At 35.3% G+C, this 23,869-nt stretch overlaps 2 protein-coding genes across 3 annotated transcripts; one reads left to right on the top strand and one right to left on the bottom strand.

Moving 5' to 3' along the window:
• The first annotated feature begins 937 nt into the window (after positions 1-937).
• On the top strand, positions 938-19,143 carry LOC120347880 (uncharacterized). Of its 2 annotated transcripts, XM_078118095.1 has the most exons (21): positions 938-1,078; positions 1,259-1,485; positions 1,582-1,761; positions 2,147-2,282; positions 3,961-4,052; positions 4,209-4,374; positions 5,346-5,491; positions 10,488-10,534; positions 10,683-10,782; positions 11,299-11,451; positions 11,638-11,768; positions 12,067-12,158; positions 13,227-13,375; positions 13,593-13,648; positions 16,185-16,290; positions 17,045-17,200; positions 17,568-17,698; positions 17,782-17,870; positions 17,974-18,142; positions 18,563-18,648; positions 18,754-19,143. In XM_078118095.1, the coding sequence occupies exons 1-21, from the start codon at positions 1,012-1,014 to the stop codon at positions 18,855-18,857; spliced, it is 2,583 nt and encodes an 860-aa protein (XP_077974221.1). In that variant the 5' UTR covers positions 938-1,011; the 3' UTR covers positions 18,858-19,143. The 2 variants fall into 2 exon arrangements, with proteins under 2 accessions (XP_077974221.1, XP_077974222.1); XM_078118096.1 differs by lacking the exon at positions 1,582-1,761.
• Positions 19,144-20,638: 1,495 nt separating this feature from the next.
• On the bottom strand, positions 20,639-23,284 carry LOC120347465 (uncharacterized). Its single transcript, XM_039417460.2, has 7 exons — positions 22,877-23,284; positions 22,414-22,623; positions 22,200-22,260; positions 22,022-22,127; positions 21,289-21,610; positions 20,967-21,022; positions 20,639-20,908 (listed from the first exon to the last, which is right to left on the bottom strand). The coding sequence occupies exons 1-7, from the start codon at positions 23,059-23,061 to the stop codon at positions 20,727-20,729; spliced, it is 1,122 nt and encodes a 373-aa protein (XP_039273394.2). The 5' UTR covers positions 23,062-23,284; the 3' UTR covers positions 20,639-20,726.
• Between the last annotated feature and the right edge of the window lie 585 nt (positions 23,285-23,869).

Below are 23,869 nucleotides of genomic sequence, written 5' to 3'. Positions count from 1 at the left end.
GCACTTCCAAAACCCATTTAATTTGAAATATATTAGGTGGTATAGTGATGATTGAAGTTTATAGAAGCGATTCTAGCAGCGTACACTCTGAGATTGTCAGGTGTATGGGTTCTTCTGTGCCATTAGCTTAAGATAACTGAAGTTTATCAGTGATTTCAAAACCCAAACTAGTTGGAAAAATAAAAGATGGCATATTTTTCCTACACATTTTTCGATGACATATGCAGAATTTAGTTTTTGTGAAATAACTTTCAAAAATGAAAATCAGGGGGTGTGGTATATTCGCCTGGAATACATATCTGAAATTTACCTATTCTGATTTAGATCATATTTCTTCTCTTAATTTTTGTCCGAGTCTGAGTTGACAGCGTTACGATATACAGGTTCTACTTGTTTATAGATAGCCGAGAAATTATTTTCAAACTGAAACGTAGCCAATAAGTGCTAAGCGCAATCTAATAATACTAATATGCAAAAAATGACTCAAATTGGCTAAAACAATCTTGCAAAAATGCTGTCCCATACAATTAAGGTGAAACTTCCTATCCTATATAGTTTATCGGTTTTATGCGAAAGTATCAATTAAACATAAAAACCTATTCTATAAGACTTCTCAATATTATTGATATGCTTGCTAAAGACCTTGTAGATATCGATATCAAATAGGTTTTTCGGTTAATAATATTAGAGAGCAAAGGGGTAGACTATTTGAATAGGATGGCCAGGTGAAAACAGCGAAAATCAACTTAACTCTTCGCTGGTACGTTATTTAAACAATCGGTGTTACAAAGTGGAGAGCTCATTTCAGTGATTTCATCTGGTTAATTAAAAGTTATGACCGTTGTTGTAATCGGACCTTGTTGATGGAATCCATCCCATATCTAATATTTATGTTTAAAATCTAATATTATAATGACCATGATATATATATTTCCTATTAAACAGTAGTATTATTTGGACTGCAAAATAAAAACAGTTTGACAGTTATCCGAAGGATATAGAACCTGGATAATGTGGCAACAATCTAACGAGCCCGATCATATTTATGAAGGTGAAGTTCAATACCAAAACAACCAAGGTGAATTAAGTTTTTTATAGTGTCGTCGGTAAAATATCACTATTTATAATTGAGATCTTGATCAAATAATAAAGTTTCACCCGACCTGTTATGCCACTGACCCCGTCCGAACAAGTTTTTATATTCTTAATCCTATTCGTTAAATCATATATGTCGTATACATTGCTTATCGGGTCCAAGTCACCATGAGAAATGTGCCAAGACCGCCAGGCCCTTCACTACCAAAAAGTGAAAAAGAAGGCGAGCGGAGAAACAACGCAAAGCATCAGAATAAACCTGCGTCTTCGAATCGAGAAGAACAACGTGAAACAAAACGTTCGAAGATGAGCCTCATTTCTGTCGTCTTATCTGTCGTTATCCTACTGTTGGTTGGGCTGTTCGTACAAATTAGTCAACATGACATAAAGGTAAATATTTTTTGTGTGTACTTTAAACGGAAATTGCATCTAAACAATCCGTAAGTTATTTAAACGATCCAGATTGATTTGATCTGAATTATTTAGACTACAACAAACGGAGTATTCGATGGTTTCAACTCCTCTTCTTTGGAGGAATGCGTGAATCGACTTGTTGTTGACGGGAGAAGCGGTCCCGTGAAATCTTGTCGCGAATTGAAAATGTTGGGTTTTAAAACTGACGGGGTTTATTACATACAAACTCAGACTGCTTATCCTAAAATTGAGGTGATTATATGTATTATTGTAAACTAACCTGATACGCAATACAAAACATTTGAATAATATATAATTGATGTAATTAAGTTTGTCACGAAGCAGATAAGGATATGATACAGTGATATGAATAATGCTTTGTTTTGTCGAATGGTTTAGACAAGATTAATCATACTGGTCACGTGCATAAGTATGAATGCAGACGATGTGATATTTATTTTGAATTTACACAGACTCAATTCATCAGCGCAATAACTTAAAATAAAAATTTGAAAAATGTATTTTAAACGAATACTAACCAAACAATTACATCTACAAACTGTGCTTAAAATAAAGTACTTTCAAATATACCATGATATCTTTTTAATTCTATCGATAAAATAAAACTTAATTTAAGGTTTACTGTGACATGACTTCTGACGGCGGTGGGTGGACTTTAGTAGCAAGTGTGCATGAATCGAATATTTCAGTAAAATGTGGAGTAGATGATATGTGGTCCAAATACGACCCGATAAATGAACTGTCATATCCATGTAAGAATACGAACTTTTCACAGCTTCAAGTATTTGTTTTATTTATCAATATGATGTTCAACCTACGTCTTCACAAATTGGAAGAGAAAAAGCGTTTGAGGCGTTTTCTCACATGATAAAACTTCAGTAATGTACTTGACCCACCAACTATAATACAGGGTGGCCCTAAAAAAACGAAACCTATAATACGAAAGGAATAAAAAAATCATTAGATATTGTTTGTGGTCCAACTCCTGTTTGTGGGTAATTGCACAAAAGTTATGTTCTTTCTTCTTGTGCATGTCCTAATTGTACATTGGATGGACCATTTCTTACAACTGTACTTTGCATAATATGAAATGAGGGTAACTGCTATTACAAGCCGACATGCCCATAGGATACAGTACATCCCTTCAATTGTTATGATACGTACCGTGACATAGTTTTTACCCCTTATTACCTATGAATTGATTATTAAATAGTCGTTCCACCACTCAGTTTGACTTATTTTTATGAATCTTATGATAGTATATTCTATTAAGCAAAATAAGAACTTGGTTCGTATATATACATTCTTTGTGGTGTAATATAGTATTATAGTTGAAACATATTTGACCCCCACTATAATCTCATGTTGTTTGACTTACCAGCAATCATAAATTTATTAAATACCATTGCAGGCCGTCTTGCCTACTCCATTAAGAACGTTGTTGTAACGTCCATCATTTACGTGTTTGTCCTATTCCTGGATTATTGACTTGACATTATATTCTTATCAATCCATTCTTGTTTATCTTTTGCTTTATATGAAGTGGTCAGTTCAGCCATGGCATTTAATATTACCTTCATGTTTTTGTATAACCGTTGTTGAATTCTCTAGTTCATTTATTCGTATTCTTTTCGATTTTTTTAAACTCTTGTATGTTAAACTCTAGGACTCCAGCACCGATGCACTTGAATACAGTACCAGCAATGTTTGGTAACATGTCCATATACTATTTCCTCCTACCATCTGAGTTTTAATAATTTGTTTTATTAGTCCAGTTGTGTGTGTGCACAACAACTAGTAGGTTTTCGAACTTCTGAAACTTAGTTGCGCTATCTATAACTTCACAGCTACCATGGTTCCACTCTAACCTTGAAACCTAGTAGTCACCTCACAATGCTACCATTGTCGAGTTTAACTGACGATGCTAAGAATCGTTTTCATTCTGTGGAAACTCGCGACTGCTGAATATACCAGTTCGTCTAGTCGTGTTTAGTGTTTTTATTACATTTTATATATTGTTCGATTTTTTGCTCGTGTTCTGTTAGACTTTTCTGGGTACCACTGCTCGATAACCATTTTTTTGGTTTCCCGTGTGTCCCTTCACCCTGGAATGCTATTTTTCCTATATATATCATTGAGGAAAGACTTGCATCCGTTGCGCAAAATCGTCAAATCACTCGCACACACTCCTCTAAGAGGATTTATTCGATTTTTTTTGCCATTTGCGGTTTTAAGCTCACCCATTATCCATTATATGATGAATGTTCTGATAGACATTGTCATTCGAACACTCTCACAGATAGTCATTTTAGGTATTCAAGTCCAATGAATCAGGTGCCCACTCGACGTCACACTTCTTGCTCATCAACCTTTCCTGAAATCGCTTTTTCAGTTATAAAAATATAATAAACACTATTTCATTTGGAACAGACAAGACAAACTGGGAAGCTGAAAGCACCTTTGGAAATATTTTCAAATGTACATCAAATGACTATAAAAATGATGCTTATCACTATATGCAGGTATGTTTATACGATCCTGTAATCGCATACGTATGCTACCAATATCATCCCCGAAAAACTCTTGGACGAACAATCGGGAAACCAATAAACCAAACTGTCTAATATCAACATGACTAGGCTAATGATACATATTAAAAATAACATTTAATAATTCAGGCTGAAAATATCATGATTTGGCACGTTCCTTCTGAAACATCGTTGATTGCAATGAAGCAAAAATCCCACCTCCGTTACAGAACAACCAATCAGTTTATGAAAAATTACGGTGGAAATTTGAAGACACTGTTTGAACAGCATTTCCCGTTGAAGTCTAAGAAATTAGGTTAAAATCTTTCTTTTTATAATTCGTTTCATATTAGGCAGTTATGTATGTTGGGGTCATATCGTGCCGCATATGTTTGCTCATCTGATCGTATATTTGCCATCATAATAGTTTTGCAATGGTTTCTGAACCCGTTTTTTCCTTTTGAATGTCGTAATCATTAAGACATGAAAAGTGTAAATACAGAAGTTTGTCAAAAACATATTCAGTATAAACTCGAAAACTATTCCTAACGCATGTTTCTAAATGCCGTGCCACTTCATTTCCACATTGCCAATAACAAAAGTGCTAATTCATTTTTATCGCGAAGATAGTGTTATGCCATTAAGAGTGAATAATTTTTTAGCCTGATTTAAATTTATTTGTATGACGACGTCATGACGGCGCACTGCGACTTACGCAAAAATGTGGTTATGCCTTGGGGATACACGCAATTTTGCAACTTGACTACATCCATCTGCCCTGAAAATCAAATATTCCAAAAAGTATGTGATTTGCAATATATCTACGACGTCAAATCCCAAAACAAGTTATCTTAACATTATTTTCTATCTTTGAAATATATATGTTACCAATATTCTAAAGCGCTCTTCACACCCACCGAAAATAAGACACCCCATAAATATTGAATACAAAGAATAAAATATCAATACAAATTTTATATATAGGTCAACCAATATGAATTGGGCTCAGAAAATTGATATCACAAGTGTACACTTTCATGTGCTAAGCTAGAATCTATGATACACAAACTCGAAAAATGCGTTGCCGATATTTAGTTCGTCTTTGTGACGTCACACTGGTCACATGAATTTTTCTTTCTATGCGTTTCGAAATCGCTGGCATAAAATCAGAGTCAACAGATAAGTGAACAGCATTACATGGATAACTAAAAAAACACGAGCCACCAAAAATTCACGCAACTTGGTTATAGCGATATATTAATCGATTCGAAGTTTTCATATTTACAGAAAGTCCAGCTGAAGATATTCTTAACGCTTTGGCGAAAAATGCTGACAATATAAGAAGAAAAATACCAGATTGGTACGATTACACGTATGGGGACAAATCTTATCAAATAAACGATAAAGAAATGTATACGTCATATGGAAATAAGGTAAAGCTGAGTAAGATGCCAATTTATATATTACTCGCCATCTTCGCCTGCAGCCGTGCGATAATGGTTGATAGCCTTCCGAGTTTCTTAGCTTTCCCGCACCGGCGTCGAGTACTGTATACATGTACAGCTGATAGTATGAATAAATATTAGAACAAAACGCTTGGAAGCGTTTCTTTAATAAATAATAAAACTTCAGTACTGTACTGACCAACCATTATTGTACCTCGAAGTTTCACGAATCTACGACGTTTCGCACAGAAATTATGTTCTTTCTATAATTTGTTCCAAATCCCCTCTTAGGCATTGGAGACAGACTTGCATCTGTTGCAAAAAAACGAGTGGAGTTGGTAACGTGATATACATATACAGCCAAAAATATACATATAACGCCAACTGAATATGCATATAGCGCCAACTAAATATGCATATACAGCCAATAGGTATACAAATACAGCCATTTTGGTGATGAGCATACACAACCAATGTCTTATGTATATACAGTCATTTAGATCACTCAATAGTCGCATAATGACAAGTGAAAGAGGAGCGCATACAAAAGTCAATATTTTATGCATATATAGTCAAATTAATAGACATATACCACAAATCGAATAATGTTCATACACAGCCAATGCAATATGCTTATATGGACTACGCAATATGCCTAAAACAGCCACACAAGTAATGCACACAAACATCAGTGTCATATGTATATACTACAAATTTAATATACCTATGTATACCATGTAATGTTCATATAGAACGAATGTCATATGTACTAATTATCAACTCGATATACATACATATACAGGTATATTTGAGTGATGTACATACACCGCCAATCCGTTTCATACCCATGCACCTACTGTATATTATGTACCGATGCGGTTGCATCTACAAATCGCAGCTTTGAAGTCATATTGATATAATGAGTGCGTCAAAAATGACTCTCAAAAACGGCTTTTGATGGAAGTTTCCACACTAGCCCCTGCATGTTATTAGTGCGTAACGATGCGTACAATAGAAAATCTGTTTTTCAGTGAACTATTCTTTGGCCATTGGCAGTAAACTGTCTACAGACCAATCAGATTGAAGTTGGTGCAAACTATCATTCCTCACGTTACATATTGATTAATCAAGAAAACTCGCCAGAATATTTTTATAGGATGAGACCATGTTCGTTGACGAATTGGGGTAGTGTGCTTACGCCTACAGAAATGCTAAAACGGCTATTGATCGAAATATGAAAAATGACTTACAACTAGCGCAAAGTAGATGTAATAAAATATCATGATATGAGCATTATTCAGCGGCAAGCCATCACATACTGGTTGCGAATAATAAGACATAAAGTTGTCGGTGTACGTGGTTAAAAAAAAATTATATTATTAAATTAATCTTAAGCTATCGGTTTGTTAAAAAAAATAGATTCAGCTGAGAATGTCATTTTTTATGCAAAGGCCATTGTAACAGAAAAATGTGGAAATGCCATTACCATTAGAACAAGAGAGCAATGCTCAAATATATGGACACGTAGAACAATTTTCCAAAAAATCATATTCGGTGACTTACCAGTACCTGTATAAACAACGCACCACATCACAGGAATCAAACAGACAAAAACACGGTTGTCGCAATCAAACAGACAAAACCACGGTGGTCGCAAATTGGTTGTCAAAGATATTATCGACGTATTGGAAATGCGCACTCCCCTATTCTCCCTCCTTTAAATATAGAAACGCGAAATCTTTAAAGATGGTTAAAAGAAACACAACTCTACCCACCTGCCAAAGTTCATCTTTTGATCTCTTATTGGACACGTAGTGGACATAACGATCGTTTCAATATTATGTTGTTGTTGTTGTTCTTGTTCTTTGACACGTTTTTAAAAAGTCGCTTTTCTCTTCGAATACTGGACCAATTGCTTTGAAATTTTCAGTGGTTAAAGATTAATATTTCCGCTAGAAGGCTATTACTTTTATTTATTTCAAAATTTTGCGTGAATTCTATGAAATTTGATATTTCGTCTAAAATTTTGCTGTATTATTTTTTATCCATGGGAACACGGATTTTAGTCAGTGTCATGACTGGCTGTACGTTTTGATTCTGCAAAATTCTTGCTACTGGAAATTCAGAACTTTTTTGAGGGTACCGTTAGCGTCAAAGGTACCGGTAAGGACTGATTCGCTCTGGTCTAACGTGTCCATATATTTGTGCGTAGCTCTCTTGTATTTGTATGGGTTTTCAAGCTTTTGACAGCTACGATTTAGTTCAGTGTCACCGCGCTACCAGAACTTCTCTATCTTTAAAAACATTGGGCTTCTAATTGCATTTCTGATCGTCATATATTTTAAGAACACGGTTATTTCGAACAAAACTCGTCAAATTATAAACAAAGCACCACATCACAGCAATCAAACGGACGAAAACACGGTGGTCGCAAATTGGTTGACAAATACTGACATAACACAGTATCAGCATTTGCAAAGTTATAACTGTATGATTTAAATATTTATTCAGTTCAAAATTTTGTCAGGCAAGGATACCGGTACCGGTATGCCAATTTTAGTTTTTGTCCGAAGTAGGCAAATCTGGTGAATGAAATTCATTTCACTACCGCTACTAGGCATTCTGACATTTGATATAGGCTATTCCAATGTTCGGATACCGGTACAAATTTTGGTTTTCGTCCGAAGTAGCCAAATCTGGTAAAGGAAAATCATTTCACTACCGGCACCAGGCATTCTGACATTTGATATATATGCCAGTGTTCGGCACTTACCGGTACCGGGTAACAGCGTATGGTACCGGTGTTAGAACTGAGACAGAGTTACCGGTACCGTACGGTATTAGGACTAAAATCTTTTACATGTTTATAATACAATACCTGAATAACCGTATTGGTCTAGTTACGGTCTACATACCGGTACATACTTGGTCTACATACCGATAGTGGTTCACAAGACTTACTACAGTCTACAAATATACTGACACCAAGCAAGCAGTCCATGATTTCGAAAAACAAATACCGGTAGCGAAGAGCGAAGCAGTATTTACCTTTGACGCCACCGGTACCCACAAAAAATTCCGAGTTTCGCGTAGAAATAATTCACAGAATCAAACCGGACAGCCAGAGTTCCCATGGATAAAATAATACAGCGAAATTTTAGACGAAATATCAGATTTCATGCGAAATTTAGAAATAAATGAAAGTAATAGCCTTCTGGGGAAAAATTTTACCTTTAACCACTGAAAATTTCAAAGCAATTGGTCCAGTATTCGAAGAGAAAAGCGATTTTTTAATGATAATAATGACGAAAGAAAACAACAACCACAAAATTTTGAAACGATCGTTATGGCCACTAAACGTGTCCAAAAACGTGTCCAATAACATGATGATAATGCTGAAATAGGCTTTATATACACCAATCCTGGCAACTAAAAAACAAGGAAATTAAGATATCGTAAAGCATTGTTTCTCAATTTTTTGGGTTGAGCCGTCTTTGCAAAAACTCTCTGGGCATGCCACACACCATTGAAAATCAAAAGATAGATACTCCGAAAACCAACGTTAGTAAGCTTGATAGAGCGCGAGGGGTCAGCAAAAACTTTCATTTGTACAAATTGTGTTTGAGACCCATGTGGGGCCAGATATTTAATCTAAATGCTAATGTCGTATTTAAGTTGGCGCCTATTGGATATTTTTCAAGAACTACGCGCACTGGCAGTTTTATGTTTTATATTTCCCACCAAGCGTTACTTTGATTATTTTTTGGACAGTTTATTGCCAATACCCAAAGAATAATTCTACGAAAAGAGATTTTTAGCCAGCGCATTTCTCGTGTTTTCAACAATCAGCTGATCTGGGGTATTATGACATCGTAGATTTGGCGGCTATTGGAATGTTTCTGAAGAACTGAGTTGGCACCTATTGAATATTTCTCAAGAACTACGCGCACTGGCAGTTTCATGTTTTTTATTTTCCAGCTGTTGTGGGGTATTATGATATTAACACTGATAGTTTTATGTCTTTTTGTCGCAATCAATATGTATGTATGTAAAGCCTTACCCCCGTTTTCTAAGACCTTATCGATCACTAGTCGCTTTGGAGTTTTACACTTTTTAATGCGCTAATTATATAAACGACCGGTAATGTACATATAATTCGAAGATGCAATCGCATATAAATAAATTGTATTCTTACGAAATGATCTGGCAGTATTTTTACACCACCTTAATGGCTGTATTTGTATATTGAGTTGGCTATATATGCATATGAATGACACGTTACCAACCCTATCGCCGAAAACGTTGAATCACTCGCACACACTCCTCTAATGGGAATTTTTCTGATTTTGTGAAACTTTCGACACAAACAAGCATGCACAAAACAATCTATAGGTCCATATTCGTGTCCAACAATAACATAATTCAAAAGAACGCTGCCAAATTTTATCGACAGTGGACACAAAGGTGAAAATGACTCTCAAAGCGTGTAGTTTCTAAATAATATTATCCTATTTTCACGGTATATTCGATTTTTTGTGCTTGTTATAAAAGTAAACTACGCCGTATTTTAGTCAAAAATAAACCTGTTTGGAAATTTCACGCCAAGTGAGGAAACATGAGGGAAGATTGATTACGTGTTCTTGTCTTTATTTTTTTTGGCCACGTATTCAAGTTTCCCAAATATACATTTCTTGCATACTTTCATATGACTCGATACTCGCGGATATGACTTTGTGAGTCACACTTGACCAGTAAGGGCTTAGCTGAGCACAGGGTTTGTCTGGCGGACAAGTGTCGCGGAATAACACGTGGCGGAAGCAAATATTGTGATGGACTATTGGACCCCATAGTAAATAAAAACAACAACTTTTTAGAGACTTCTTCCATCTTTAGGCACTGATGTAATATCGATTGGTCCAGTAGTTGCGAGAAAGGTGAAATAACGATCTTCCTCACTAAATATTGTTCCAAATTTCTTTCCAAGGTATACGCCACTGGCTGTGGAGATATTACTTACGGACAGAGCAAAAAGTAAGAATACGAGTCTTTCGCTTCTTGGCGAATATCTTTATTCACACTAAGAGTAAATCATATTAGTATACAAAAATATATTTGACTCAATGTCCAAACATCGCTTTCAAAATGATTCCATACTAATTACTCCATATTTGACTTACAGATACCAGGACTCTTTTTGCGACTCTAGAATGATAAAGCCTTTCATGTTTGTATATGTTGTTTCAAACGAAAGGCGGATACAAAGAAACATTTACACCAAGGTGAGTACATTCGACAATGCATCTGTTTATGGTTCTAATGCAGGAATTTCGTGAAAATGATTCCGAAACTTACACACCACTGGATCACGACTTAATCTTTTCAATGCAAATGCCTGAAAATAATACTCATCAAATTTGTTGTACAGTACCTTTATTTCGCGTTACACGAAATGACGAAACTGACGTAAATGACCGGCGGTTTGGAAACCACTGGTGCAAAATAAGTTCCGGTAACTTCTAATCTGCGATTAGTTTTAGAAATTGATCTATAGTGAATTGTATTCAAATTTAGATATGCCCTTTAATCAGGTACACATAGCTGAAACTAATATTCCAGTGCCGGCATCGATGTCGTCAAGTTATTCAGAATGATTATGATAGACAACATTAGGTAGGGTAAACGCATCCAAGGCGGAAAACCATGAAGTGACATAAACATTTTTAACATTAGATTTATTACTAGATTGTTAATTACAACTTTGTCTCGTTACAGAATATTAATAACAATTATTTCAGGTTACTTCTAATCGTCCAAGCAGACACGAAATATTCATTTCTCTCAGCAATAACATTACCAACGGGGATTACAAACTTCAATATCAATCTTTGCCATTTTCTTCGCCGGATGTTCCGACTGCATGCGAATTTCACTTCGTTGTATCGAATATTGTGGGTTGATTACTGTCAATACGTTTGTCGCATGTCGATAAAAATGTAGTACAGTACTGATAATAATTGATAACATTAGCACTTTATGGTATAAAATATTTAATGATTTAATATTTATTGGTAATTTACTAAGAGGCCGCCAAACGGACACCAGATTTTCACTAAACTTTTTTTTTTTATTATCAGAATTGGGGATCCGTTGAGCCATCCAAATTTGAACTAACATATGAGAACAACCCATCAACTCATAGATATACCAGATATGAGATAGACGGATATCCTTCAAACGTCGTTGTGGGATACATTCTTTTAGCAAGGTTATTAGATTTGATTAAACATTTGAGTAACGAGTAGAAATACTTTGAACCATATAAACAATATTGTTTCAATTGATGTCTGTGTCCACCAAAGCACAAGAAGCGGACTATTGAAATTAGTTTTCAATTTACTTATTATCCACTTCCAATTTTAAAACTCAATTCTTGAATATTCGTACCTAGTTTGTTTTCAAAGATACTGGTGACTACTAACCAAGTCTATATTGAGATGCTATGGTTACCAAGTAGAGTCCCTACATTTGAACTAAAAGTTGTGAAACTTACATATTTATTTCAGGGATAAAGGCAAAAACATATCCATAGAGCATACAGACAAAGTTGCTAATATTATCCTGGAATCAATTATGACAGTACCGAAATTATTTAACGGTATAGTACTTCAGACATACATGTTCTTTATATCAGTGCTCTTCAATTTTTTTTGTTACTGTGGAACCCCTGATAGAATTTTTCGTTTTTTATGAAACCCCAATCAACAAAATTAATAAAAAAAACACGAAATACTCACAAATATTTCTACTTCAACAACGAAACAGCATTTACTTTGCAATTTTCTGAATCGTGGCTCCACGGCGCTCAATGCAATTCTCACACTCATGTATACACTCTTTGAACAACTTTTTTTTTTGTTCCTGATAGTTGTTAAAGCAGAAAATGCTGATTCGCACAAATAAGTGTCCAAAATCCAAAAATATTTCTTTCCATGTTTTTCGAAGGTTTCCTCCAAATTAATATTATTACGGATATCTAGGATTCATTCTTACTGTTGCGAAGTGAAAACAAAAGGATTGACAACCCACTTCAGCGATTGGAGAATCTCGGATTCTTCTTCAGGAAAATACTGATTGAAATTTTTCTTCAATAGCTTTAAATGACCCAACACTCAGTAATTGCTTTATTTCAGCTGTGTCCTCAACTTCGGAGTAATCACTTAGAAATTCCTCAAAAAACCAAAAGGAAGAATATTTTTTTTTCAAATTTACTGGGCCAGAAGTCAATTTTCCCCTAACGCGGAACCCCTAGGGAACCCTATTAACTCACGAAATCCCACTGAATATACTGCGGAACCTTAAAGTTCCGCGGAACCCCTGTTGAAAATCACTGCTTTATATCATAGTTTAGAATTTGAGGCCTATATACAAAGTCATCATCATGAAAAAGGTTGAAAACGTCAACACAAGATTATTTTGTTTGTAAATTGCCTGCGATATTTACCATAACTCTATTTTCAAATATTTGCTAACAATTTTTTCATCAGAATGCGCTGAAAATTAACATGATAAAAACATTGAATCATCGATATTTTCTGAACGTTTCATTTTCAAATTGACCTTAAATTTTCACTGATAACCAAATTGTTTCATTCTTATAATTTTAGATGCTGTTACATGTTAGCATTCAGAAATTCTAATAATTAATTTATTTCATCACTTGCAGGTGACAGGGTCACAAAGATCATTAATGTCCTATACGCAAAAGCATTAAACATTAGATCAGCAATCCCAAATTGGTATAACTATTCTTACGGATCAAGTAGTAGTCGGATTTACGATGATAAAATGTACGCTAGGAAGGCAGGAAATAAGGTATGTTATTTGTTAATGGTTTAATAATTAAAAGCGCATCACTACAGATGCTCAACGCTGCAGTCAGGTGACACCAATCTTTGATCAAAATTAACATAGGCTAAAAGTTGAAAAAATGTCACTTTCTTTAACTTAATAAATCCGAGCCAAAAGTTTCAAGTTTCATTTTGAATCAAGCGCTCCGGTTATTCTGGTTAATGAATTAATATTTTTTTAGATAACCATTAGAAGTTCAATTCGAAGTTTAGGTTTGGATTATGGGCAAGCTGTGAGGTAAGAAGTTTTTATAATTTCTCGACTTTATTTTTCATTATACTATCTGATACTAGATCAGCAATTCTTAGCATGGGGCAAATTTCATCATTCTTAGGGGTAAGTTTCGTTTTTGTGAAAAAAGATTTAGAATAAACAAAAACCGCATCTATTTGCGAATTCGGTTGCGAGAAACATTGTGTTCTTATTAGACTAAGATGCGAGAAATAGGTATTTGCCTATTATTGGATAAGCTGATGTATATCCTCCTGCGCGACAATATCGCGACTCGTGCAGAAGGCGATTCTGGCAACGATTATCGAGACCGCCGGCGGATTGTCGCTAATTCATGGTTGGAGTATGTTAGCTCGACAGTGATTCGTTTCGGGTAAAAATTAACAAAGTTCTAATTAAACAAGCTATATAAAAATTTATAAATTTCAAGTTGGGAAAAAACATGCATGGCAATAGAGATTTGATAGGTGTCAATAAAAGGGATCAATAATTCGTAGCGCGTTTAAGTTGAAAGTTATTTTTAAAAGCTCCGCGAGTTGGGAAATATTTGAACTGTAAGAAAAATTCGATAATGAGAGTATATTCCTATATTTCGTCTGGATTATATCAAGATTTGATGTAAAGACAAGCTACCGCTGCAATCAGCAGTACCCTGCAGATGTGATACGTAGCCCAAATGTTTTGGCGCGGAAATGCACAATTTGTAACATTCCTAAGCTGAGATAGTCCCTGTACCCTTACCGGTAAACCGACAGGACTACACTCTACAGCAGGGATCACCAAACTGCGCGCCTGATCCGGCTTGCGGCGTACTTTCGTCTGGCCCGCAATAACACGAAAATATGGCGAAATTTATTCCATGTGACGTTTTCCCGAGAATCGACTTCCTTGTTTATTGCGTAACATCAGCCAATCAGCAAAATGCGAAAAGTGACGTAACAATACGCCTTTTCGCATCCGCTCGCACAGATTTTCAGTCGTAGTTGTGAATAATACCAAGTTTTTGCAATTTCGAATGCTATTCGTTAGTTTTTAGTTGTGTTTTGAAAATTTAAATATGATTCAAATAGGTCAATCATCATTTTGCCTCTATAAGAATTATAGGTCGATAGTTTTAATCAAAAATTAGTGTAGAAATATCTGTGATAAAACAAAAATTCTCTACCTCGTGGCGCGTGCTTTCGGCGAAACTGTTGCGCCGAACGTGCACTTCGCGCTAATAGTACTGTAATCCCACGCGTACTGCTCCAATTTCAAAAGTCAAATTAACTTTTGTGCTGCTTTAAATGCGGATATTCTTGACAGCAATGTTTTGCTAACAGCTAATCTCGGGATCGTTGTATAGATCTATAGAAATTCTGTATATTTGTTTTGCTATTCTGCGATATAGATAGAATTCAAATCTTCAGAAATGTTAAATTTACGGTATGTTGTTAAATAAATCGAATGGATTTCCCAACTTTTGTGAATTTATTGTATTGCATTGACGAAAATATTTGTCCAGCCCGTTCCAACACAGTTTGAGTCATACCTGACCCGCGGTCAAAAATGTTTGGTGACCCCGGCTGTACAGATACTGGAAAGTTACCGAACAAGATTTCAAGGGAATCATTGATAAAATATTTCGTGCAGCTCTCCGTGACTATATATTTGAGCATAGCTCTTTTATTATCAGTAGGCCTATATTTCAACTGAAATTGAAATTCAACACCTTTGAGTTCTTTGTTATTTCACCAGACATTAAAGATCTGGTTGCCAAAAATCAATACCCAACCGTCGCATTAATGTGATTGTTTTTTTTTTCTTGCTGAAAGCAGCTTCCTGACCAAGCCTTTCTGTTCATTCTTGAGTTCTTTATTGATATAGGTGTTTAGCTCCTATTTTTTGGAAAAAAAAAGATAGCTTTTAAGATCGAAATGCATGGAATGCCCCCGCACTCTTATCTCCCGCTTACTATGCTCCCACTCCACGCTTCCCCTGCTTACCACCACCCGTCACTCTCCCATCGCAACACTTTCTCCTTCCCATTTTGTTTCCTACGTCTTCCCGTCACCCTCCCACCAACATTCTCTTTCCCACTTCCATTCTTACCTCCTCCTTTTCTTACCCCCACCTCTCCTTCTTCACCGAACCCCACTCTCGCATTTTCCACGCCGAACTGAAGCTCAACGAAGAGAAGAAGATGGGGTAAGATAAGAGAAAGACTTTGCGTCTGAAGTTGAAGCTCTTTATACCTAGCTTAACGAATTTTTAATAAAAAATCATCAATGGCTATATTGGGGATAAATCTAATTCGCTGAAGGGGTAAATGATGTAAAAGAGTTTAAGAACCACTGTACTAGATCGACTAGAAGCTCCTTTATACAGACGCTCCATGTCTACACTTTTGTGTAAAACATGAGTACATTGCGCTATCTTTCATCAAATATAAGAGTAACTAAAAATGAAAATTTACATTTGCAATACTAAAATCTCAAATAGCCCTCGAATGATTATAATATGCAAAATGACAACAGATATTTGTAATTCGTTATTTATGCAGAATGGATGGGGATAGATCATTGATAAAAACCAAAGCTTCTGAACCGTTCATTATGATCCATGTAATCTCAAACGAAGACAGAGTAATAAAATATTACGGCACACAAGTAAGTAAGTTTTTTTTTCTCTCTCAACCAAGATGTTACTGAAGGGGTTATGTCTACCGCAAGGTAAAAATTGAGAGGCTTTTATTTTACTATATATCTTGTATCACTGAATAACGCCTTGGCATTTTGTACATAATAAATGTCATGCTTTTTTGTTATATATATCATTAACAGATAATGAGAAGAAAAAAATAAATTAGAAATACTGAACCATCGTATAACATTTTAAAGCCAATCGATCTGATGATTTCAATATCGTTCAATATTTTGCACTTGACGATGGAATACAATGATTATTTGTAACGTCCACAACTTTCTTGCTGTAATGCTCCATCGATATCACATTTTTTGAAAACTATTTTATTTCCGATGAGTCTCCACAAGCTGTACAAAACTTCAAAATAATTTACAGCTGCTTTGTTAACCCGGCGTTCGGTTCATCCCGCATCGCCAGTCCTGCTTACCAAGAGTGGCCCCCTGGGCACTCGCATTCGAGGCGCCCGACTCCAATTAAGCGAGCCGGGCTTCTTACCAATTTAAAGTTTGAGAATAGGTTATTTCTTCCCCAAGGCCTTAAAGTGTAACAAGAATCCCGAATTAATCACTAAATGTTTTGAAGTACTGTACTGAGGAAAATTTCTACTTTCAAACACTAAAATTTGATGGGTATTGGTTTACGGAGATTCAATGAGAAAATCTTTTTATTTAAACGCATTCAGTGTCGTGGCATCAACAACAAGACAATATTTTACAGATTGAGTCACATCGAAACAACTATGAAGACCTAATCAGTCAATTACAGAATAATGTCACAAGAGGAAATTACAAACTACAGTATAATTTGATACAATTCTCTTACGAAAATCAACCAACTCCGGTCGAATTTCATTTCACCGTATCAAACGTTGCCGTTAGTGAAGCACCGATCTATAATTCTATATACATCAAACATATGTAATTTTTACCAAAACTTCGCCCTACAAAGGAGGGAATTTATCTCCATAATATATATATATATATATAATTATTTTTCTTTATGATACTGTATTCACAAAATTGTGTTTCATAGAATATCATGCTTATATTCTGGTAAATGAAATCCGTATTCATTTCTTTCAGAGCTAACAAGTAACAACTCCATAACAAATTCCATCAGCCAAGCACGGACGCCAGAATGTATTTTTTTTATATTAATATATATATAATATATATTACCCTTCAAAAATCATTGACGTAAAATATTATAGAATTTTATATTCTATCGTTACTTTGTTTAGAAGTGGCGTTCGGTCGAACCATCCTCGTTCAAACGCACGTACTCTCGCTTTCATGCTCCATACAGAGGCAGCAGGTTCCACATCGATGGTGGACCTTCCAACATAATTATGGGGTATTTGCTTCTTAGCAGGTAAAGGTTTTTGTGATATTGGTATGTGATGAAAAATGGTGGTGATAAATAGTTGACACGTTCGTGCTTGTTTTCTACAACAGAAAAAATGGAAGTGTGACAACAACCCAATCTGACGCTGTTGCAAGCATTGTATTGGACGCAATTGTGTCCTTGGATGATCTGTTTAATGGTAATATTTATTGTTTCAATGCAACGCTTATGTTATGAGTGAACGATCATTTGATTACCTTATGTTATTGTTTAATATTGTATATATATATTATGCTCTTTAGAGTATCCTGAAAATTCCCTTCTAGTACCAATTACTATGGACAAAGGCAGCAATGATCAAATCATGAACATGATACCCCCGGTTTACAGAGCTCATATCGAACCCGGATATCTTCAGTTTCGGGCCTTCAATTCAACCGGATATCCGAATGCTTTCTGTCCAGGAGTAAAGTAAGTTACCTGTACACAATTTCGTTAATTGTGGATGTTACACTAGCAAAAACAATAGTTTCCATACACATCACAATAATACTTGCTAAATCACGAAAGCAAAAACATAAACCGAAACGACGAATATCACAATATCAGATTTTATAAAATTGCAATTTGATGGAGAAATTGAAAAAAAATGTTTTTTTAATCTTGACTTTTTAAAAAAAAACAATGAAGGCGTTCATACCGTGTTTTATGTTTTATCCGATTGAATGATACTGGTAGGGGTTAGTTTTGCATGAAATATGAAATTCATTACATTTTATGTTTTCATCCCAACTCTGTCGAATTCCTAAGCGGAATATTCAACTTTATACATGTTAGAAGTGACTTTTAACTGCAGAAATAAATTTCTCTTTATTATAATTTATGTTACAGAGTCAAATCGATATCACCTGAATATTTTTGCATCGGGGGTTTATCGAGCGACGCAACGAAATATGGAACATGTGGTGACTTTGCAGGTATCATATTAATGAGGTTGAAGTGTATATTGTCAGCATACGCTATATATCTTACAATGGAAGACGACAGACCGGATAACAAGTTCCCCCTTTATTCATTTTTAGGATGGGGAGGAAAGTTAGATGACGTCATCGCCCAGTCGTCTGCCAACGGATCTGCTCATTCACGGAAGGATATTTCGTCTTCCATCCTTATATTTTATCGTTAGCATGTCTCTAAAATTTAGAGTTGTATACACATGTATTAATTATCAATCCGCCTTTTCGTGTTGTAATGTTGTTACATTTATGCTCCTTTTGTATATCTAATTTTCATGCTATAACACAAAAAGAAAATACAGTATATATATCTATTATCTTATAAAACAGTGGTTCTCAACCTTTTATGGCTCGTGATCCCCTCCCGAAAACTTTTAGCACCCATAGCCCCCTGGTTTGTCATTCCAGTAGTATTATAGAGTTATTATTATTGGTAGATTGCAAATCCCATTATGTTCAAACAATTCATGCTCAACAAAGAAAAAACACTCTGTGTGATTATTGCCTTAAAACGAAATGAAGCTATGAAAAGGAGTTCTTGTTCTTGTTAAGGGAAAAGTATAATCATTTTTGTGTCTAGCATTGTGCCCCCCTCCAATTACTCTGTGGCCCCCTTGGTGGGCCAAGGATCCTCAGTTAAGAACCTCTGTTATAGAAGTTGATATGGAAATTACTTTTTCATACATACGGTGAGTTCAGTGCGTTTTTTTTTCATATACGTATATATATCTACATATTTTATTTACGGGGCAGGGTTAGAGCATGTGCATATTGACCTGCAGCCTCAGACTCACCATCAAAAAATAGGCCCACCGATGCCAACGTACCATGAGACAATATAGTCATTATCAGACTTAATGAGCAGTAAACGCTTTTATAATGTTAATGAGAAAGGTTTCAATTGTTATTTTACTCGAGGTATTTTACCGCATATTTGAATGACCATAAAACCAGTCAAGCGATTCAGGACAGCAGAATAAGTTTGAATGTAACAACAAATTTACTGAATGAATATATGGAAATATGGAGATCCCGGTTCGAAAAACAGAAGAAAGGGTTTAAAATTGGTTCCATCAATACGCTGAAGAAATTTCTAGATTGCAGCGTACGTTCGCCTCTAGATTTATTTTTATTTTTAACGGAGTTAGGCGCATGTACAACAACTACGAAATTGACGAGAGTATTAAAATATTGTAAAATTATAATGCTGATGACCTGGACGACTCTATGCCAGATAAACAAAATGTCGTTATCTATAACTCCTCCAATTTCCAACTTGATTTTTCATTTTAAAGCTATTTCCCGATTTCGCTGGGAGACACATAGGTCTCGTAGGCCTAAGACTTTTTACGAGATAAATGAAATTCCGTGCTTAAACAACTTCTTCAAGATGTCGTTAGACATCAGTGGCTTTTGTAACTGACCTAATTCGTAGTGAAAGGTGCGAGAATTCGCCATATTATTCTAAAAGGATTTCTGGACTCCTAGCTGTAGTAGGGTGCTTCACGTCAGCACTGGTCGGTTACTGGTATCGCTTCTTCCACCATCAAGTCCTTGCTTCTGAAAACAAAAATAAATGGCGAACTAATCCGATACCCAACATGAACTGATAACCGGACGAGAGGCCGTTGTATGCCATATGCTTAAGCCATCTAACCGGCTTCCTTCTTCCTGAGATAATATGTAAATATTTATTTCATAACTAGCAAATTTTCACCTGCATTTCAAAGTGGATTTTTTAGTATCAAATTTTCCATAGATTGATATATGAATTTGGCTTTTCGCCTGCCAAGAACAGTGCATGAAACAATGAACTACATTCTGTTTAGCCTCTCGCTCAAATTCTGCACCTTACTAATGTCAACAACCTTACATCAAAATTTCTGCAATGCTTTCTTTTACGAGAGCAAAACGAACAAACCCTATCCCAACACAAAGCAACAGAACGTACTTTCCTGTGTAAGTGCGAAAGAAACAGTGTTTATTGAACAAAAACAGGACCAATAATGTATAATAAAAAAAGGAAAATGTAGGCCTATCTAACAAACCCCGCACTGAAACTTTCGCGCTTTCGATTTGACAGTGTTATAATCACATCCAACACATTCTGTATGATACCATTTGTCACAGAAATCACATTGAACCCAAGATACCAGTTTTGAAGATTTACTGTGAGTGTTCTTTATCTTGCATTCAAAAGAAGCACAGCGATCTTCAAACTCTGTAAATAATATTCATTATAAGACTGCTGATAGCATAATAAAAGTTTCGTAACTCACCATTTTTTGAGCTTTTCCTCTTTGTAAAACAACTTCTACGTTTTCTTTTAGTTGGCCTGAAATAGAATTTAAAATCTAAACCGAACGTTTTAACCGAATCACTGAATTGTTGTAGAAAGCTAATACTAGTGATAACAATATACCAAAAAATTCGATAAACGAAACTACTTGTGCCAATGCAATTCCTAGACTTGAAACAATTTCGCTAAATTCATGAAAGATTAAAAAAGAGGCATTAATTCACAGATACTGAAATAACGCATATCAAACCAAAATGCTCTCACAAATGTGACATGGGCACTTATTATTTATATTAGTCTACCGTTTCATCTTCACTTTTGGTTGATTCGACTTTATATTTCCAGCAATTCCATTGCCCCTAGTTTCCCCTTCCACATTTTCTTTCTCATCTGATGAAAAATTTATGTTGTCAAAATGACATCCTGAGAAGGCCAATAAATTGGATACAGTCAGAGGTAATAGCTGATCCTTATGTGTGTTATTTAAGCAGCATTTTTTCCCAAAATCTCCGTTTCTGTGTTTTGCATATGATTTCGAAGTATCGTCATGTTGCATTGTTGTTGTTGTGTCACAGCTTGAATGAAATGTGGAATCGGAGATCAGCCCAGCATCAACTTTGCTCTCTATGGTTTAAACAGAGGTTATTTGATATCAATTGATAGTGGTGCTGAATGAATGTTAAAAGCATTGATGCTTAACAGATTCAACCTAGCTTGGATTATGGAAGTTAAGAGCTGAATCGAATTTACTTACAATTCAATACATTTTAATATAGCTTGGCCTATTCGATTCTGAAGAATCAAATATGAGAAATGAATACTCGAAAGAATTATGAAAAAAATATGATAATATTATTACTTTTATTGTGCTTCCACTGACTATTTGGTGAACGAGAAATTTTATTAATAATATTAAAATAAACACTGCATAATTCTCAAGATTGATAAAAACATGAAATCTTTTGGAACATCAGCTATTTTCCTTATTTTTGCACAAAAAAAGTAATAAGGAAATGAAAAAAAGGGTTTTCATACTTGTTTCACAGTGATCATGTTCAGAAGAATGAGGAATGGTTGAATTCAAAGAAATCATTGACTTATGCACCAATGTCCTATGCAGCGGAATGCATGGTGTGCTTGTCTGAATAAAAAAGAAACCCATTATTCAAAATATTTTTGAACCAATGATATCTCGCGAAAAAATATAACTCACATAGGGTTCATTGTCAATACCTTTAGCCAAAAGCAAATCATCTTTAGACGTTAGCTGGAATCTGTAAATAGATACATAGCATTTTAGGTGATTTAGATCTACAACTTTTGTTCTTTTTCAATACTATGTTATATTTTGAGTAAATTTAGTAATGCTGGGCAAGTCTTTATATAACAAAAAGAATTTATTGTCTTCCAAAAAGCAATCTACTTACTTGAATGGAGCTCTATTTTGTATAACAGTGGATCCAGGTGTCAGAACAACATCGGGTGAAAAACAGCCAAAAGTTACAATGTCACCAATCTTCAATTCTGTTTTAACCATTGGTTCAAGCATGATGTTATTTACCAGTGTTCCATTTAAACTCTTCAAATCAGTAACATACACTTTATGTCCTTTTGAAACTGTCACTTTTGCATGTGACCTATAAATCATAATAGCACAAATTCTATTATTCATGATTTGTGAATTATGATAAATATCGCATTGGCAGATATGGTGCTAAACATTCAAGTTGTGTCTTGAGTCATGTTGGTAGTCCATTTTTTTTGTAAAAATATCGTTAATCTGCTTTAATTTCCGGAATAATATAAAAATTTTATAGAATTTGAGTCTATATATGCTGATTATAATAAGTAAACAGATGTTACAATATTTAATTCAACCAATAAAAGTACCTGGATAAAAATCCCGGCAAGATCGGCGTGTCTAGTTGAAGTTCACAATCAGGATGTCGTCCAACCATGAAGTCAACATCATCATCAACAACTGAATTTTTCCCCGATAATATAAGTGCAGCATTCGCCTGGTCCTGACACACCTGGTCTTTGCATGGCAACTGTTGGAGAACAATCGTGGCCATTGCCGAATATGCAAAAATTACCAAATCCCACCACCGACGACCCCAACATGCGTGATTGAAGGAAAGCCTATAACGTCGTGGAATAGGGGAATCCCAATATCCGTTGTGTCGAGTGCTGCAAGCGGAACAAATAACCGAAGCGAGACTGGTTACTTATGCCCACTGCCCACGTTTACAAGTTTCACCGCAGATCTGGAAAGATTTAGAGAAGCGGTTTCTCCATTTTGTATGTCGTCGTTTAGTTTTCCAAGTGTTAGTAATCCGAAGGCTCCAAAGTCACTGCTTAATTGTTTCATTTCGGCCATAATACAAATTATGTTACCAGGTATCACATTAGCGAAACTATTATTCAGAATTTTTAAAACAAAATTTTACACAGTTATAGGCATATTTATCACCATTTCACAATCACGCTTTAGGAAATTATTAAAAATGTCTTTACACAAACGTTGCATTTGACTGCCAGCAATGCACACAGGGGGCTGGAATTAAAATAAGCACGCGCTTTGGCACCAAGAGAAAAATGGCACAATGGACCTTTCCCCGAGCATCGACTACCTTGTTTACTTCGTGACATTGGCCAATCAGCAAGATGCAAAAAGTGACGTAACAATGCTCCTTTTTTGAATCTGCTCAGACACTTTTCTCACTCAGACAGATTTTCAAGCGTGGTCGTAAACATTACCTCGTTTTCGCGTTTTTGAACTCTATTCGTTAGTTTCCAGTTGTGTTTAGGAAATTTAAATATGAATCACATAATTCAATGATCACTCTGTCTTTCTAGGAATTTTAATTCAATTGCAGTAGT

The sequence above is a fragment of the Styela clava genome, chromosome 11 (assembly GCF_964204865.1).
Source record: "Styela clava chromosome 11, kaStyClav1.hap1.2, whole genome shotgun sequence".
Lineage (NCBI taxonomy): Eukaryota > Metazoa > Chordata > Ascidiacea > Stolidobranchia > Styelidae > Styela > Styela clava.
The sequence above is the reverse complement of the archived record's forward strand: the minus strand, read 5'-3'. Positions and strand labels throughout refer to the sequence as shown.

Bases quoted from the DNA above. Each gene is read 5' to 3' on its own strand.
- LOC120347880 (XM_078118095.1), top strand. From the start codon at position 1,012: ATGTGGCAACAATCTAACGAGCCCGATCATATTTATGAAGGTGAAGTT. The intron at 18,143-18,562 runs GTAAGTTACCTG...TTTATGTTACAG, and splicing joins GCTTTCTGTCCAGGAGTAAA to AGTCAAATCGATATCACCTG. The intron at 18,649-18,753 runs GTATCATATTAA...ATTCATTTTTAG, and splicing joins AACATGTGGTGACTTTGCAG to GATGGGGAGGAAAGTTAGAT.
- LOC120347465 (XM_039417460.2), bottom strand. From the start codon at position 23,061: ATGGCCACGATTGTTCTCCAACAGTTGCCATGCAAAGACCAGGTGTGT. The intron at 22,128-22,199 runs GTGAGTTATATT...TTTTTTATTCAG, and splicing joins GTATTGACAATGAACCCTAT to ACAAGCACACCATGCATTCC. The intron at 20,909-20,966 runs GTGAGTTACGAA...TATTATTTACAG, and splicing joins GAGGAAAAGCTCAAAAAATG to AGTTTGAAGATCGCTGTGCT.